The 18,834-nt window shown below is 44.1% G+C and overlaps 1 protein-coding gene across 7 annotated transcripts in view; it reads right to left on the bottom strand.

The window, feature by feature from the left end:
* LOC147203630 (uncharacterized) overlaps positions 1-18,834 on the bottom strand; it is a 28,492-nt gene that overhangs the window by 1,756 nt on the left and 7,902 nt on the right. Inside the window, exons 4-8 of one of the 7 annotated variants that reach the window (XR_015101250.1) lie at positions 18,397-18,448; positions 17,169-17,439; positions 8,028-8,085; positions 4,642-4,692; positions 1,714-1,770 (exon numbers count right to left, since the gene is read on the bottom strand). Coding sequence is in view for 5 of the 7 variants with exons in the window: in XM_086114280.1 (XP_085970406.1) it covers positions 3,314-3,353; positions 4,642-4,692; positions 8,028-8,085 (149 nt within the window). In the remaining 2 variants the exon portion in view is untranslated. Of the gene's footprint in view, positions 1-1,713; positions 1,771-3,303; positions 3,354-4,641; positions 4,693-8,027; positions 8,086-17,168; positions 17,440-18,396; positions 18,449-18,834 lie in introns of all 7 variants that reach the window. The other 6 variants (XR_015101249.1, XM_086114280.1, XM_086114284.1 and 3 more) reach the window with 6 other exon arrangements.

The following is an 18,834-nucleotide window of genomic DNA, read 5'->3' as shown; positions in this document are numbered from 1 at the left end:
AGCGCAGGAGTATAGTGAAGCTTCAGGTCTTCCATGTACGCCAATCAGAATGCCATGCTATCATGGTTTAGCAACCCCATGATGCTAACGTTGACGAGACGTGTGTGTGAACACATGTTAAATCGTCACACATCCAAAAGGTCATCGAGACTAGACATCTTGAGGTCACAGGTACAAAGCGCTCAGTGCAACAGTTCGGTTAAAATGAAAACTTTACTCTGAAAAAAAAATCCGTGCAAGTCAAAAACATGTGACACGTGACATCACGCTCAGGGCGAAGTCAGTGCGCATCAACGGATTTACGACGCACTCATGCTCTGCTTTTTCGTCTTTTTGGCAGCAAATGGTGGGTCGTGGTGAGCTACGTTGATGTCATCACAATTCATTAATTTGGGGATAAGTTCTACTAGTTGGAGAAGTTTTCATGCAACAGACTTTTTGAATATTTTGTTCAGAAACACAACTACTTTTACTCCATTACACTGAACTACGTTTGGCTAGCTGCTTTCAACGTTATCCATTTCGTATTGCTTGAGCGAGCTATTTGTTGTGGTTCGACAAGAGAGACTTGTGTCTCAGGTGCTGTCACGGGACACTGTTCTGCCAATCCAACATACTCATGGACAAAATTGTAGGTTCTCTTTTTTAATGAAATATAAACCTGCAGTGGTCACAGAAATAACTTGACTCTGACAAAACTAATTCTGTGTAATACTAATACCAAATCTATAAATGACCCAATGAAAAAAATGCTTTTAAATTGTGATTCAAAAAGAATTATTTAAAGAAAAAAAACAACAACTTGTGGAATAGTCCTGGACAAAAACGCTGGTAAGTATTTTGTTGCACAACCTTTTGAGGCAATTACGGCAACCCAAATTTTTTTGCAATGGTCAATGATCCTTCTGCAGCCCCCATGACTCTTCATGAGCAAACTGCTCCTCCACGTTGTCTAAAGTTTGAGGGGTGTTTTCTCCAGATGGCATGTTTCGGCTCCTTCCGGCGGATTTAGATCAGGGCTCACAGAAGGCCACTTGAGAATTGTCCAATAGTTTGATCTGAGCCAGTCTTGGGTGCTTTTAACGTCATGATCCTGTTTCAAGACCCATGACCTGCAACTGAGGCAAAGCTTTTTGACACCGGGCAGCACACCTCTCTCTAAGAATACTTCAATAGTCTTCATATTTCATTGTAACCTGCACAGATTCAAGACACCCTGTGCCAGATGAAGCAAAGCAGACCAAAAACATAACAGAGCCTCCTCCATGTTTCACAGTGGAGGCAGTGTTCTTTTCTCGGCATGAATCATTTTTAGGATGCATCATTTATTTATTCTGAAATAACCAATTTTAACAATTTTGTTTGGTCCAAAATGAACTTGCATATTTATCGAGTTTTGAAGAATTTGATTGGTCTTTTTTTGTTATTGTTTTTGTTTAAATGTTTTCTTGTTTTGGACCAAAAAAAGACATGAATAATTGTGATTTCAAGTATTACCAAAATAGTGCCGATTGATATTTTTTTCATAATCCAGCAGCCCTATATCAATTTCTTCAATTGTCAACAATTTGCAGTGGATTTTAAAATTCTGAATATGTGCAAATTTTAAAGTCACAAGAAGTACTGATCAGTACTCTAAATGGCAATGTTGGGCTACACGACAGTAACGCGTACACACACAAAACCTTTGACCGTGACTTGATGTCGGCGTACCTCAACACTTGTGGGAATGGAAGGATCAGCCTCTAGAAGAGTGTCAACAGAAGACAACTGTAAGAAGACGACATGGGACGTTACGTGAATTCAAGCAATGGCATTATCTGGGAGATTACTTCTTATCAAAGCTTTGTTGTTCATATTAATTTTGGTTTTATGGGAAACATTGTTTCGAACATTCCAAAATGGGTTGTTTGATATTAGACTTTCCAGTGTACTTGAAGTTTGTGGAAAAGTCAAAAAAAAAATTTAAAGCATTTTTTAGTTTTCCCTATTATCATTCCAATTTAACAAGCTTTTCTCTAAATTGTAACCATTTCTTGTTAAGGTGCCCATTAAAGTCTAGAGGCAGTTCAAGTATGAGACTAACACCAGTAAGCTGACCATGAAGGGTAAACAAAATTACGGCCTTTGGGCAAACTGGAAAAGAACAGCAAATGAAACTACATGTTAATGGCTTGAGAGTGTTCAGACAAGAACATGAGCAGTGTGTCACACTTTTTGCTGAACTGATTAAATACATTTCTAGTTTGTGGCCTATAGGAAAAAACAAAAGAGGAACAAAGGAAGCTTGAGCAAGGATGTGTAAAAGCCTGCCGGTGAAAGACGAGAGCTGACGTGATGGGAATCGATTAAGACAAACTCACTTTCACCTGTTAAAAATGCTTTCAGATGAGGATCTCATACATATGCATGGGCGATGATGCCAACCTTTTTTTTCTGCCCGAATTAGAGGTTAGAAAAACAATCTACACATTCATAACGCCTGATGAATATTCATGAGGCAGCCTCGTTTTGGGACCTACATATATATACTGTGCGAGTTCATCTACGTTCAGCTTCAGTCTTCTTGTATTTGCCCCGGGATGCGACTGTCTGGGTACAATGTCTGCTCACCTCAGTCTGACAAAAGGACTGACTGGCATCACTTTGAACAGAAACCCAAGTACTGTGCACTATGTTGTAATGCGGCAGCACACATGTCATTAACTCCCATACTCAAAGCTACACGTGCACAACCGAGTGCACAGGGTTTGCCCGCTCTCGGCCATTTGTGCGTGTCCTGCCACACTGGCTTTGCAAGACTGCGGCTAACACGGGAGCCATTTTGTGCCGAAACCTCGTGCAAAGGCAGTTCTCAGAGGTCGGAGCACAACTCCCGGTCACATCCAGAAAGTGACAGCCAGGTGTGGGTGTGTATCCGTGTCTGCGAGTGTGTGCGCACGCCTGTGGCTGTACTCTGCAGTGCCACTAAGAGACAAAGCATTGGGAGCGCTCCACGGGGATGACATCATCAGTCTGGGATGGTGTCTGCCTTGTCTGTCTCGGGGTCGAGACGCACTCATTTTCTCCCCCAAGAACGTAGCCGCTATCGCAGGGAACAAAGCAAGAATAGCGTTTGCAGACGCTTTAGGAGAAGCACAAGTTAAGGTCGGTTTGCACTGGACTCTTTGCCGCAAACTACGAGAGCAGCGCATGAATAAAAAATTAAATGTAAATAACGTTAAATGTGGGACGAATGGAGGAGCCAGACGTTTAGAGATGCTGCTGTCTCTCCACCATGCTCATTATCCTTGGCCCACACACCTCACAACTGTCAGGTGTTCATCCGTCTCCACTGGCAGGAGGGCGGCGTGCTGCAGGGATGATAAAGACGACCGGCAGTGCCGAATCAGCATTATTCTTATAGATGCCCCTTTTCTGGGAGGTGGGAGGAGAGACGGCTATAATGCACTCCAGTCGGCGCATACCGCAAGCTGACAAACCGAGGAGGAGGAGGTAAGGTTATTGGGTTGAAACCCGGAATATATTAGCGAGCGGGAGTGTCTGCAGGGTTGCAAAGGATTGTGCGGCGAGACGTCTACGACCATGGCAGCAAGCAAGCCCAAAGTCATTGACAAGGCCACTCTACGTTTTGTGTTATAGTGGGGGGTGGGGGTAGGGGGGGAAAACACGCAATTTACTGCTTAGGACCAACAATATCAATCGCGAGGCCATGTACAACATATATGCGTGGTGTGTACATGACATGCTTTAGGCCGTGGGAGGCTCAGGTTGTTCTCCCCAAAGTGTTTGCAGTGCAGTGGGACCTCAAGACTAATCTGCCACAAACCAGAAGGTGTTCCGCATGACACATTGCTAGGCTGACGAATAATAATAAAATCTTCCTGATGGCTGTGCAGCGGCTACCATTAGGCCTGCAGGGGATAATAGACGCACCATTAGAAATGAATGAGTCACGTCGTTATCCACAAGGCGATGGGCTCGCAGAGTAACAACATACTTACCTCTCGGCCGGGGGTACATTAGACGTGGCAAAAAGTGACTCCGCAGGGAAAGCTAGAAGGTTGTACAGTTATCTCCGTGCTGTTTATTATGCGAAACAATACAACCAACTACCTCACGCTGCAGAGCACAGACGGTCGGACTGCACCCCCTCCCGCCCCCCCAGACACGATCTCAGTGTAGAAACGCTAAACAATCATTCCTTCTAGGCAAGTAGTAAACAGGGTAAACATTTGATTTATTTAAAGGCTCGAACTCTACCACTTTTTCCCTCCATTTTGTATGGAGCATCTTTGCTCTCAGATGTCTATGCCAGCTGGACAGAAACGTAAGCAGCAGAATTGATTCTTTCATTTGCCGCAGGATAACATAACTAAGTGGAAAACCTGAATGGCACAAACGGATTGAGTGAGAAGGTTAACAACAATAAATTAGCCGCATATTTACAACTCTCACGTCGGTGAGCAGACTACTACTGAAGGTTTGACTCCATGTTCATTCATGGGATTCTCATGTATTTCTAAACATGCAATGCCCTCTAGCGGAGACTGTGCCTCACTGTTACTCTAGTGTCTCGAGACTGCGCATTGAATAGCAGGAGTGACAACAAGGACTTGGTGAACGATGGCAGTACTGTACCTCAATATTTGAAGAACCTCAAGGTCGCACAATTTGGAATATGACCCAAACCTTTGGAGGAAAAAAAAGAATTTCTCAAATGCTGGAGATTGCACAGTCATCGTGGCTGAAGTCACTAGGGTTGGAGGGGGGGATTCTTACTTTCCAGTAGGGCGAGCCATGACATGATATTGAACCAGTATTATCGTCTTCAATGAATCATCTTCTTTGGCATGTTCTCAGCCTTAACATCCACTTAATGCAATTGCAATTTTATCCATCTTCACTCTGGTCTGTCACATTTCCAGAACCCCTCGAATTGAACAAAACCAAACACAAAACTGTGTCGCCTCATTTGGGTTTTTTTCCACTGTCGAATGTAGCATTGCGCCAACCAATGTCCCCGAAACTCACAACTGTTCTAGATACCAAAAAGCACTACTTTTGGAAGGTCTGCGACAGCAGTTGTGAAGGGTCGACAGCGTTTTGACAGATTGCAATTCATGGCCGCAAAGACCTGTCAATCTCATGCAGTCAAGCAGAAAACAAAACTGATGGCTGCTGCGGCGTCATCCATCTTGGGTTCCCTGAATCCTGTCTCACGTTGACACCATTCCAATGTAAAGCCACTGCTGGCAAAAGACAGCCTGTGTAGGAGTGCGGCACTACTGCGTGGGAAAGAATGTTAAAAGCAAAGCAATTCGAATAGAGAGATTTGTCACATTAGACCTCCTGTTGAACTTTGCAGCTACGAGTAGACAATATGAGGAAAAAAAAAAGACAATCTGATAGACTTTGACAAGACTTTCACCTATTGTTTTTGATGGTCATCCTCATCCTATTCTTACTCCGACCCTTCCGCCACCCCCAGCTCTCAACACTCACAAGTCCCTGTAGCCCGCCTCTTACCCTTTTAGCCACCCTCCGCCAGCATTTCCCCAGCCGCGCCAAGAATTTCTACAGCACCCACCGCCTCTACCTTATTTCCCACCGTGTCGTACGTTCGCAGGCAAATCACGCAGAAATGCGGCGTAATTGTGCCAGTGTCAGCTATCCTCCTCTCGCTTCCTGCTCCCTCCACCCTTTGTAGCAGCAGGCTTGTCTGGCAAAAGGCATCGCTATGGAAATTGTCTTAGAGGTGATCGTTTAATGAGGCTTTACTTCACGGTTTCGCTTAATTATCATGCTCTGGCGTTGACACAAGTTGGCCCGCCTCTCTTTATATAAGCTGATGGCCATAGTTCTTCAAAGTCAAAGAAGAAATACATCGTGAATGATGTGCGTTGTTTTAAAGCTTTGAGTTGGTGGGGGCGATTAAACAATGGAACATAGAGATTGTGGAAGCTGAGCTGAACGTTCGGTTCCGTTTCAGCAAGTACCCATTTTCACAATCAAAACATTGGCGTGTCCTCACTTCCAATACAATACAGCAAGAGCGTGACATGTTGCAATGCTGATTTTGTTTTTCCAACCAGGCTCTTATACCAAGATGGCAAAAGGAGCGTTGCCATGGGAACCCTTTGCCTGGCAACCCAAACAGCCTGGCAACTAACCAAATTGTTGCTATGGCACAGATGTGAACCTAAGCGTGTTGAGTTGCAGCTGCGATTGGTGTTTGGTGATTGGTCAGAATGTTTGAGGAAAAAATAAGATGTTTTCCACAACCTTTGCCAATATTCTATACTTGAGATCCAGAAACAGCCCTTTTTTTGGGTTGAAAAAAAAAAGCTGGTTACGATAGCTCTCAAGAGATCATCAACAGTTTAAAACATTCAAGCACAGCTGTGCGGGAGTATTTTACTTTTTGTTCATAAATTTCATCGATTAGTTTGACACGGACAGACAAATAAGCTCACACGTAACTGAAAATTCAACCTTGGCGGAAAATGCCATCGCTGCTCTAAGCACATACGGAAAACATCCATTCTTGTTGACTGACACGCACTCTTGCAGCGCGAAAGCAAACAAGCACTTTTGTCGCTGTCAAAGTGAATGAAGCGGAGCGTTCAAAGTAAAGCATCTTGAACAATGGCCTGCTTACCTGTATGATCCACTGCCATGATGTGTGTTTTTGTTGACTTTGTTTGGATTTGATTTGGCTTTGTTTCAGGTGTTGTCACGTTTTCCCTGTCTCTTTTTTGTCTCTTCATGTCTTGTCTCACTCGTTTTTGTTTCCACCTGTCCTCGTCAGCCCGGTTCCATCTGTCTATCAATCACCACCAGTCAACCACTTGTGTCTTGTCCAGGTGTACCTCGTCGTCTTGTCAGTTTGCTAGTATTTAGTTCGCTGGTTTCTTTCAGTCTTTGCCGATTCGTTGTTGTTTTTGCGGTCAGGTTTCCCAGTGGTGGTGAGTTCTTCTCACGTGTTTGTTTGTTAATTTGATTTTTTATTTTTTATACTTTTTTGAGGGGGTGGGGTGGGACTTTGTTATTTTAGTGTTTTGGATTGTTCGACAGGGTGACCCGGTAGTCCAGTGGTTAGCGCGTCAAGCTCACAGTGCAGAGGTCATGGGTTCGATCCCGGCACTGGCCTTCCTGTGTGGAGTTTGCATATTCTCTCCGGTTTCCTCCCACATTCCAAAGACATGCATAGCAGGCTGATTGGAAACTCTAAATTGTCCCTAGATGTGAGTGTGAGCGCGGATGGTTGTTCGTCTCTGCCCTGCGAGTGGCTGGTAACCGGTTCAGGGTGTCCCGCGCCTACTGGCTGAAGATGGCTGGGATAGGTTCCAGCACCCCCCGCGACCTTTGTGAGGATAAAGCGGATCGGAAAATGTTTGCATTTTTGTTTTCCATCCCTGCACTTCCCTCCACAGTCCACTGCGAACGAACACAATAGCTTGATTGGAGCTGCACCAATCAAATGTAGCTGCGCCCATCTTCATCTTGAGTCTAAATTAAATATGAAATCAAAACAACTGCGTATTTTAATTTGAGTCCCGTGGTACAAATTTATATTTGGACTGTAGTCATTAGTCAAGAGTCATTATCTGTCATTTTCAAGGAAAATGATAAAAACCTAAACACCGTAAGTCCTGGCTTTGCAACTTTATCCTGATCCTCACCAGAAGGTCATGTATTTTTAGTTGGCCTATATATTCAGCCACTCTAAAATGTTTTGTGGAAAATGGCTAAGTAGTTTCTGTGTGCTCGCGCTCACTAACTGAAGAAAACAATTCATTTGGAGGATATTGGTGTTAACGCCAAGCTGCGTATGTTGTGCAGGCCTTTCTGCATGAGTGTACATGAACTAACGTAGACCTGAGACTTTTTGCGCTCATGAAATACTTCCGTTCAAAAGTCAATGCGTGTTCAGGTCGGTGAATTTGCTTTTGGATGGGAGAGATGGACGTGAATAGAAGAAGAAATATGGACAGGTCACGTGAATAACATTAAAATGGCATTACCTTCTGATGCCTTCCTGGTTTAAGCAGGTGCAACTCAGCCAGAAGAGAAAAGATGCAGCTGAAACACACAAACACATGACGAGCCTCAGGACTTAAATCATTGTTGAACCAAAAGGTCACGGGGTCAAAATCTGCAGCAAGTGGACAAGGCCATGACGTTCATGGGCTACTCGGATAACATCATCTAAAAGTGCTGTGGAAGACACATTATCGTCTTTGGAGCATTGCAGCATCTTTAAAGCGCATTAACGTGTGAACAGCAACTAATCTACACATAATAAATGAAGTTCACAAGGTCGTGGTTTCATCTCTTGAGACCATGGAGACATTTGATCAAATTAAAGGCAACCTTAACCAAACGGTTATCCATTTGTTACTTAGGATACCGTGTGGGAGTTTTTGTTTTTGGATAATTCTGTCTGAAAATATAGCAATGTTATGAAACGTCAATGAAGATTCAATATGACATTTTGATGACGATTGCTCATTTGTGTCTTTGACTGTTGGCATTTGTGTAAACGGATGCTCCGACAACATGATGGTAAATCATTCGACTTTAATGTCATACAATTACCGCTTGACAGCAAAGCGGACACACAATTTGCTGCGGCATAAACATTGTGTGGTATTGAATTTATGATATCTGCAAAGCATCTAAATTGAGGGAAAAGTGCTAAGCCTCCCGCTTGGGTCCGACAAACAGAACTTCAAAAGAAGCAGCCTAAGAGCTTTAGCTGTCCGGCTTCACGATGAGCATAATAACTCCCTACCGGCTGGGAGCTGCAGCAGCCTAGTTCATTTAGGCATCGCGAGCCATGTCTGTGCACATGTGTCTTTGTTCGACCGCCAGTTTCTCTGAGGCTCCCCACCTTCTGCCAGCTACAAAGCGGATGTATCGAGGAACCTTTTGGACCTTAATTTTACAGAGGAAATGCGCCCCCGCCTCCCTCTCCTCCCTACTATTTGCTCCTCACATGTAATGCCTGATTGACCACAGCACCCCTTACAGAGGTCAAAGGGCAGACAAAACAGTCTGGTGTCATGGCAACCTGTGTGCCACCAACCAGAATGGTCGGGGAAAAGCAGGGGGGCTCAAATGAGCTGTCAGTTAAGCCTTTTAAGAATGCTGCCTTGTGAGACTGGTGTGCGTGTGTGTGTGTAAAATACAGAAACGTACACACACGCACACACATAATGCACCTGCACCCTAAAAAGCCCCCTTCAAATCTGCACCCCAGAATAATGAAGTCAAATCCCACTGAGTGATGCATACAAATGGGCACCTATAGAATTACTGAGATGATGCGGTGACATAAATGCGTGAGTGTATGATGCCGTGCGTGTAGTACACTGCTTTTGCTGAGAGGTTCTTTGTGACCGCTCGATGCAGTGGGAGTTTGTGACCGCGATGGGGGGAGGGGACGGGATAACGGATAAACGGCAAGCAAATGCATTCAGCGAGGTTGAGAGGAGAGAGTGGAGAGGTGGTGAGTAGAGTGGGGGGGGGGGGGGGGATAGTGGGGGCTACAGAGGGACTGATTAATCAGTCCAGTATTGCGATTGATTTTCTGTTAAAGGGGTGAGTCAGACTCTGAATTATGTGCCTCTGTGTATATGTGTGCGCCAGTCCTCTTTGGGAGTGCAAAATAATCAATTAGCCCCAACTTCCCAACGGTTTTGCTTTGCTCTATAAACCCTTTAGAAACTCTCAATGCAGTAACTTTTTGACCGTCTGTTTCTAAATTCAGCACAGCCAACGGTTTAATCTGTAATATTTTGTTGTGGAAAAAGTGCAAATATAGTTTTCAACGTTGAACAGGAACAAGGAAGAGAGGGGGGCGAACAGGAAATCCCCTGTGAGGAGCTAATGAGGAGCTGACGACTGAGCAGACATAACAGAGAAGAGGGCAGGGTGGGGGGGGGGGCTGGGGCAGTGGGGTTAACGGCGTTCTGACATTGGCTGTGACTTTGTTCGTTCATGTACTTCAGCGGGAGAACACACCTGGGCCAACATGCGAGCACAACAGCAAGCTTTATGCGGCATTCAAAGATGCACAGCACACCCTTCCCTACGTGAATGTAACCACCACTCATCATTACCTTGAACTTGAACAATGAGCCTGGTGTTTGTGCTGGGGCCACTTCCTGACCTTTCCATCCCTGTATGGAGGCAGCCGACCGCGGCCTCTCCTTTCATCTTACAGATGTGACCCTGCGACACGAACGGTCGAGGGCAGCTTCTACTTCCTCCTTACTCGTGACACTAGTAAATGTTTGTTTGTGATGCTCTGCAAATAGCCTAAGTGTTACGCCTATGAACCATTGTTTATTTACAACAAGGTCAGACTCAAACTGCGCTAAGGGCTGTGGAGGTGATCTTTGTATTTTCGATCAAAAACAGACTGCCACCAAGGCTAAAACACAAAAATGTTGACTAACGATGTTAACTGGCATCTTGACAAGCTCAAAAGGATCACCTGCAAATGAAATTTGGTCTGACATCACATAACTGTGAGTTTTTACAATGAGAATTAATAGGACTACCGAGGAAATACGTGTGCAGATTAGTCTCACAAGGAACTTAAATTTCAAGTCTTTGCAATAGTATGTTATATGCACCCCTACGAGTCTAAACATGATATTCTGATTAATAATGTGTTTGGAGAAAAATAATGAAGAAAACTAATCCACCCGTTTTTGGACATCTAAGGAGGCTGACTTTTTATTCATGACTGCCACCTACTGGTAACTGAGACTGATGTCACAGTCCCCACCGGCTCCCCTTGCGAGCATCATGGCTCACCTGGTTTCACAAGTCAAGCCCATGGGCACTTTGACATCAATCTCAGTTGACACTCGGGGGCGGAGCCAAAATAAATGTCAGCCTCATTGGAAGGCTGAGAAGCGTGGATTAATCTCCTTCATGCTTATTCCTCAAAGGAAATATTCATCTGTGTAAACGAATGGCAAAGAAAATGTTCGACTTGATTTTGCGAAAAGACATTCAGATTAATATGATGCGTCAGGGGCAGTACGGTGCAAACTGGTTAGCACATCCGCCTCGCAATGGAGAGGTGAAGGGTTCAATTCCGGCGACGGCCTTGCTGTCTGGAGTTTGCATGTTCTCTCTGTGCCTGCGTGGGTTTTCTCCGGGTACTTTGGTTTCCTCACACACTCCATAAACATGTGTGGCAGGTTAATGGAAAACTCTAAATTGTGCCTAGCTGTGATTGTGAGCGCAGATGGTTGTTTGTCTGTGTGTGCCCTGCGACTGGCTGGCAACCAGTTCTGGGTGTACCCTGACTACTGCCTGAAGACAGCTGGAATAGGCTCCAGCACGCCCGCGGCAGTCTTGAGGATAAGCGGATTTGAAAATGGCTGGATGAATGATGCGTCAATTTAAACTGAACATTCAATTAAAAATCTGGAGATAGAATTTACCAATAAATAATGAGAACATCCTTAGCAATGAAAAAGAAAGTTGCACATCAACAAACCCACCTTGAAAAAGATGGAGGTCACAATTTAGTGAGCAGATAAAGGCCAAGAAACAATGTTACTTTCCCCTCTCTTCTTTTCAATCCCGCCAACAATTCGATCCAAGTCACAGACTGTTTGCTTCTATCTGCCTTCATCTTTCTTCAAACAGTGTCCGCCTCCTCCTCCTCCAAGTCTGGCACCAGAGAGAGGGCACACGGGCAGATAACATTACTGCCATTGGCGAGCATGTGTTTCCCATAATGCAGAGCATTGTATGCACAATACCAGATAAAATGAGCCGACGTTCAGACTGATGAACTAGATATATCATTTGTTATTATTTTGAGATGCCTGTAACAAACTATTGCTCTCACATTTCATCTGGAAACACAGGCCACTTCAACTCAAAAGTCTAAAATAATTTGTTACGGTTTTTTAAACAATAGCACCAGCCCGCCCGGATCACTAAAATCCAGAAAAAAATTTAAAAAAAGAAAGAAAGAAAAAAAGTCAGGCAGGGCAATTTAAGGGGAAAAAAATCTATTCATTGTGCTGCAGCTCAGCCAGGCTCCGCAAACTAACCAAAAACATGCAAGATTTGGAGACACTGGCAGGTGAATTTACATGTGAATGGTTGTCTGTATCCAAATACCAGCCTTGTGACTGACTGGTAATCTGTTCAGGGTATAACTGGCCTCTGCCAGCATCAGTGGTGCATGCAAGTACATGGTGAGCATTCTGGAAAGTCAAGTCCCAAAGAATACACTTAGCCTCAAGCAACTGGCTCAATTAGCCTGCAAGATGACTGACTACACAGCAAGACTAAATAGCAAATGAACTTACTTTCTGAGAGAAAGAGCCTTTCTGAATTCAAAATAGCAAAAGAGACTTTACCAATGGCACCACATTGCCACAATGATGATGGCGCGTGGTGCAGTGAAATGAACATACCGGTACTCAAAATCAGAGGTGGGCAAACTACGGCCCGCGGGCCGAATCCGGCCCGTTGGGCTTTTTAATCCGGCCCGCCGAAGGTTGGTCCACAATTAAGGTTCGATGTGAATGATTGCATTCATTTCAATTGGACTTGTAATGACAGGTATTTCACCGCCAGGTGGCGCATTGACTTGAAGTTGCAGAACACGGGGGGGGGGGGTCTTTTCGACCACCTCGGACCTCTGTATCGCTCTACTTCTACTGGTCTGATCACAACCCATCTGCAGCAATGCACAGGCTAAAATAGGTGTTATAATAACTTGTTGACACCAGTTGTGAGAGGTGTTTGAGGAGAGTGATCTGCTAACAAGTCAGAGCTAATGGGCTAATTAGACAAGGATAAGACACTGGATGGAAAAAAAGAAATCAATCTTTCCCTCAACGGATGTTGACTTCAAAGCGGTGTTTGATTTTTGTTCTGAACAGGGAATATAAGGTGCTGACGACAGCCATGTCATGCTGACATGAATGAAAATAGTGTAACCACTGATATTCACAATAACAGCACAGTCAGTCAAAACAACTGCTGCATCAATAAAAAGAGAGTGACCAACCGACTGTCTTCATAGTGCCTCAGCCATCACAAGAGTTTTTCTCATAGTGGCCAATGGTCCAAAAAGGGACGGTGGGCGAGGTTATCACGACGATCGTAGATATAGAGGAATGACTCCCTGGGCACGCGGAAGTTTTGTACAAAACTGTTGAGCGGTGAACTCCGGCACAAGTGTCCCACCCAGAAGAGCAATTGCGGATGTGCCCCTACTTGGCGCTTTGCTGGTGGAAAACCAAACACGTTCTTCATAAGAACTTGTAAAGCACCAACTAAGCACATCATTGGCCCTCGTGTTTTTCTGGGTGTAAAAGGGGTATTGGTCAATAAACAATTCCATAAACAAAAAACACTGTCCAAGAATGATGTACAGAAGAAGGTATGAGACAAGGGCAGACAATTTCACAAAAACGCAAATGACCGACACTTTTTACAACTTTCTAAAGACGTGACTCCTTAAATGTTTGGGAAGCAAAAAGTGCAAAAGGCCATCCATAGCCCATGCGGGAAACATGAGAGACATCAATCATGACAAAATGCTAACATGGCATACAGTTTTGCTACATAGATGCCTCGCTTACAAGTCGACGCAGGACGTTTTCCTTTCAGAGAAATAATGAAATGGTTTAGGTAGCAAGCAAATGCAGCACAAGACAGACAACAAATGCATACACACCCGCAAATGAATATATTTTCAGATTGCTGTTGAGAGACAAAGTGAAAGTCTTTGCTTTCAGACTTACTACCACCGATCTTCAGGCAGTGCATTATGTACCTGAGTGTTGGCACTATATCGTCGGGGGCATATACTATTAGTTCCCAAATATCACACATATGATGATAATGTTTGCCTGATGAGATTAGCTTTAAACTAGGATGTTAAAAAGGTTGTTTCACTAGCTATGATGCACGAAAACCATGGGGAATGTGTTTTGCCGCCTGACTCTCAATGACATGCGCAAATGGATGCTGGGTTAACCCGTTTGAGGATTATCATCACCATTTATCATCTGACAGTGAAAGATTTAAATCCTGTCTGATTTAATTTATTCTTGAGGAGCATGTTTCATACCTGTCATCTTGTTGTAGATTTTTTATATACACACACATATATATATATATATATATATATATATATATATATATATAAAGTAAGACCTGCATCAACAGTCATGCACATTTGTGACCCTGACATAATTTTTTTTTTTGTTATCACTCATGAGAATGACTGACTTTGGAATTCCGAAAACAACTGTGGCAAGAAAGAAAATTTATGTAGATTCTATGGCCATGCGTTCGACGTGCAATACTGTCTTTACTGTGTCCTTACTGTGCAATACTGCTCGATGTGCAAAACTGTTTTGTTGCTGGAACCACTACCTCAAGACCTCAAGTGCTAAGCCCACAGCCCTACTCTCATCCTATGTTTTTCCTTTGCTCTGACTGTCTCTATAATAAGCCGCTCTCGCACAACTCTAATTGCCCCACGGGGATAAATAAAGTTTTCTGAATCTGAATGCAGGATTTGTGTTGCAAATCATCTTATGTGAATTGGACATTTATCTAAGTGGTGTCTATTGGGTTAAAAAAAATCCAATATACAAATGTGCCTCAAAACAAAAGCTAATTGTTGCTCATCAAATGACTGGAAAATGCTAGAGGAAACGCAGAACTTCAACTTTCATCTTACTGCTCAGTCTAGCTGAGGTAAACGGTGCTTATGAAGTGGGAAAGCCCTCTGGCTATGCAGATGGAGCTCTCCCAACGCAGCCTCATTTCAACTCTGTGTCCTTGCAACTGGACAATTAGTCCAGTGAGAATATAGCACACTCAGACCGTAAGAGCTTTAGCACATCCATAGTGGATGGTCACATGGTGCACATCTCCGTCTGTCTGCTAACTGGATGGATCGTGCCTTGTTGTGTGTTGACCTTCATGCCAAGACTGCATAATTGAGTGTGAAGAACGAGTTGCGTTTCATTACACATTTTGGCACTCTTTTGTTCTAATGTCACACATCCATTCATGGGAATTTCTTGCCAAATGTGGTAATAATAACCGATAAACATCCGAGGCAGGAGTAATCCGTTTCGTATTCAGGATTGTTCAGCAGAGGAGTATATTCACACACAAAGGACATCTCAGGCCATTCTTCTCAAATGTTTAGAACGTACTCGGCAACAGTCGGAAGGAAAGACACCCTTTGACAGAAAGAAACCTTGAAGAAACCTGGCTCAAGACTTGCCTTCACTGGTTGGTGTTTGGCACATGTGCCGATGGAATGCCTTTCTAATCTTTGTTGAAATGCTTGAGATTTTTTCATGACATAAATATGTTCCAATGAGTTGGTGGAGCAGAGCCTCATTACAGCAATGCCTCATGAGGGGCCAAAAGTCAAATTGAAGTATGTTCTATTTACGTGCATCTGATTTGCTATTTTTGTTGGGCTTACCTAAACTTGGAATATGAGGTAGCCTCAAGGAATTTTGAGGACAGCTTTTGACATCTCAACTTGGTTCCTCAAACAACACAAGCAAATGTCCCAGCCTAGACGTTTTCAAGTTGCACTGTATTGCTGACAGATACCAAACCACAATTGGAAACATAGCCATCTAAAGAGGGATGTTGCTACTGATTTGGGGAGTCAATTATTCAATCAATTATTCAACATCTTAACTGGTTAAGCTGCCAGCACCCAAGAGAATAGTCGTGGCCAAGAGTCAACGTTAAAGAAAGACAACTAACTTTTGCCGTAGAGCACTTACTTGCATCTGGCCTTTGCCTTCGAGAAATCAATCCAAAATCTGATGGGCACGAATGGCAGAACAGCAGCATATTCAATTCTCAATTCTCAGTTATTTCTTTGAATCTAACCCCTTAAACATATGTTGCAAACACCATGAGTCTAACCCCATCTCTGTGTTTATACTGCACTAAATAGAAATAGTGAAAGTGAAAACTGTAGGTATAATATATTTTTATGCCTCTTTAGTGTTACTCAACTACTGTTAACTACTGCTATTGAATCATAAAACTGCCTGGACAAATGAAGGTTAGAAAAAGTAATAAAATAAACATCTCACAAAAGCCCAAGTGAGATACTGTATCTGGTTTGACTTTCCAAATGAGTCTCAACAAAACCTGAACTAATGCACAGCGATGAAGACCATCAACAAGAGCCCAACTCGGGAACGACCTCCAAGCGGTTTTGGGCGTGCCTTCAGGCTACGAACAGTTCCCGGTCAACAGCCGACAACTGGGTCTGCGGCTTTTAGAGCCGCTTTGGGACCCAGTTGGAGGTTGCTCAACAGCAACAGCAACCATCAACAACAAAGTAAGCCTCTGCGATTTTCTACCCTCTGCTGAATGCCGCTCCCCGGCAGGGAGAAAAGCAGGGCACCCGTGTCAATTTGCATGCATTGGCGCTGGAGTTCAATGCTCGAGTGCTGTAAGCAGGTCTCCATGGAGATAGGCAGGCTGGTTAAGAGCCTAGATTGAAAAACGATGCATCACAGGCCTTGGGGGGCACATGTGGAGAGATACAGACACAATAGAGGCTGGAAACACAGGGAGGTGAGAAGCGCATGGACACAATCACACAGGTACGAATAGGTGTGGGCACACAGAGCACTGAGTGCATGAACGCTACAAGTTGTCAAATCGAGTGTGAGATTCATCACCGTGGCACACATGATTCTTCATCTTTTAAACAGTTCGATAAAAGCCAATTTAGACCAACACATGTCCTGTCAATGATAAAATCTACACACACTTAAATCAGTTCAACAGTGTTTCAACAACTACTCAGCAACCGAATGGGCCTTAAAATCAGCCTTTGGTTTGCAGAAAGCTGACTTTCTGGCTACACCTTACAGTGTTTGGCAAATATTGGAGACAAAATCCATGGTCAGAATACAGGAGAAGCATGGAAAATATTCCAGTTGAGTGGGAAACAGAAACATTTACTTTCGCAACTACGAAAACCATGCTCCACGTAGACAAAGTAAGAGACTCCGGCACAAAAAAAACACAATTTAAATATAAAACTAAAATGTGTTCAATTTGCTTGTTCACTAACTTTAAAAGAGAAAGTTAATACTTTTTTTTTTTTTTACCTTGCCCTGTGTTTCAAACCGCTTGATTCCTCTCCGCCAAGTGGCTCACTCAGGAGTTCGTGCCGTCCCTCTCAACTAGCAGCCTTACATTTGTGTTTTCCCTCCAGCCTTCGCGCCAATCCACTCTTTACATTTTGTCCGCCGTGTGCAGTAAAATGAGGGGCTGGCAGAGGTGCTGCTGGGATGGCATGCGCTTCGGCTGTGCAGAACCGGTTCCTCTGTAGTGTGAGACCAGAGTCACCAAAGTCTCACGAGGTGTAAAGAGCTGGAGCTGGGAAAAGCAAAGGAGGGAGAGCGCATCAATCGCCTCGTGTGTGTGTGTGTGTGTGCGCGTGCGCATGGTAGGAATGAAGGAGAAGTGAGAGGGAGGGCGGCAATTCAGAGAAAGGAAGGTGGGAGGGAAAATGTGGAAAGGAAAAGGGGAGGAGACAAATTTCCTCAATTTTCCTGTTCAAATATTTTTGAATTTCCCCCGCTCTCTTCTGATATGAGCCATATACTACATACAGAGGAACCTTGTCAACGAGTCATTCTTTTTCCATTTTTGCGGCTGTTTTGTTCCTCTTTGTGATATTCTCCTTTGTCAGAGCCAGCTGTGTCTTTAAGCCTGTGCACTTGAACTCCAGTGCTTTTCTTTCTCAGTGTACTTCCCCTCCGCTGGCCCCCCAGCATACAGGAAAGACACTCAGCTTGCAAGAGAGTGAGTGTGTGCGTGCATTTGTGTGTGCGGGGGAGAGGAAGATAGAGAGAAAGCACAGAGGAGCAAAAAGGGGCCAAGGGAGAAATGCAGATGGGGGAAGGGAAAGGTTTATAAATGGTGGTTCATGGCTAGGGCAGCCTCTAGTGTCACATGAAATGACATTTCCGAATACTGTACGCTGATCTACGACACGTGCGCCAAAATCAGCACAATGACGTCCTAATGAGAACATGTGTTCTTTTGTTATTTTAAGGGATGCATCAATATTAATGGACTGCCTAATGTGTTTGATGACTGCTGCTGAAATATTGATTGGGAGGAATAAAGTGTGTTTGGAGCAGCCAACAGTCAAGAAGGGAGTGCAAGGTGAATGTCAGACCACGGAACAGATCTGCTCATCTCCATAGCAACTGCTGATACGTTTCACAATAACGCATTTTCGTCGTGCTTAGGGTCAGATTTTTGCTTTTGACTCGAAAACAACAGAGGGAGAAAAAAAGTGTGAAGAGAGTGGGCACGCCCGCTCACCTTGAGTGATTGGATTGTGGAGGCAGCAAAAAGAGGAGGCCAGTCAGGAGATCTGGAAAGATTCAGTCGGAGGCCAACAAGGGAACTGTAAACTGAACCACCCTACACCTCTCCTCTTGCAGAGGTTTGCATATGTTCAATTGTTCTGCTTGACACGTGCCCCTCCCTTACTGATGCATACATTTTGCAACGATCCCGCAAGGGAGAAGCAGAGGTAACACAGGATTCACCACCCCGCATCTCACCACCACCAACCACACACAAAAGTTGATGAACAGCATGCTAAACTGTTCAAGCGCCTTGACCAACTGAGGGAAGTCCAAGACAGATGGACAAACCGTTCATTGAGATGTTGTAGCTCCCCTCACCTCATCCTTACGGCACTAATATTATTTGTGATTCACAGAGGATAACGGATGAAGTTAGCGGTCTTAAAGG

The sequence above is a fragment of the Hippocampus guttulatus genome, chromosome 6, assembly GCF_054856545.1.
Source record: "Hippocampus guttulatus isolate MCC_2025c chromosome 6, RoL_Hgut_1.0, whole genome shotgun sequence".
NCBI lineage: Eukaryota > Metazoa > Chordata > Actinopteri > Syngnathiformes > Syngnathidae > Hippocampus > Hippocampus guttulatus.
The sequence above is the reverse complement of the archived record's forward strand: the minus strand, read 5'-3'. Positions and strand labels throughout refer to the sequence as shown.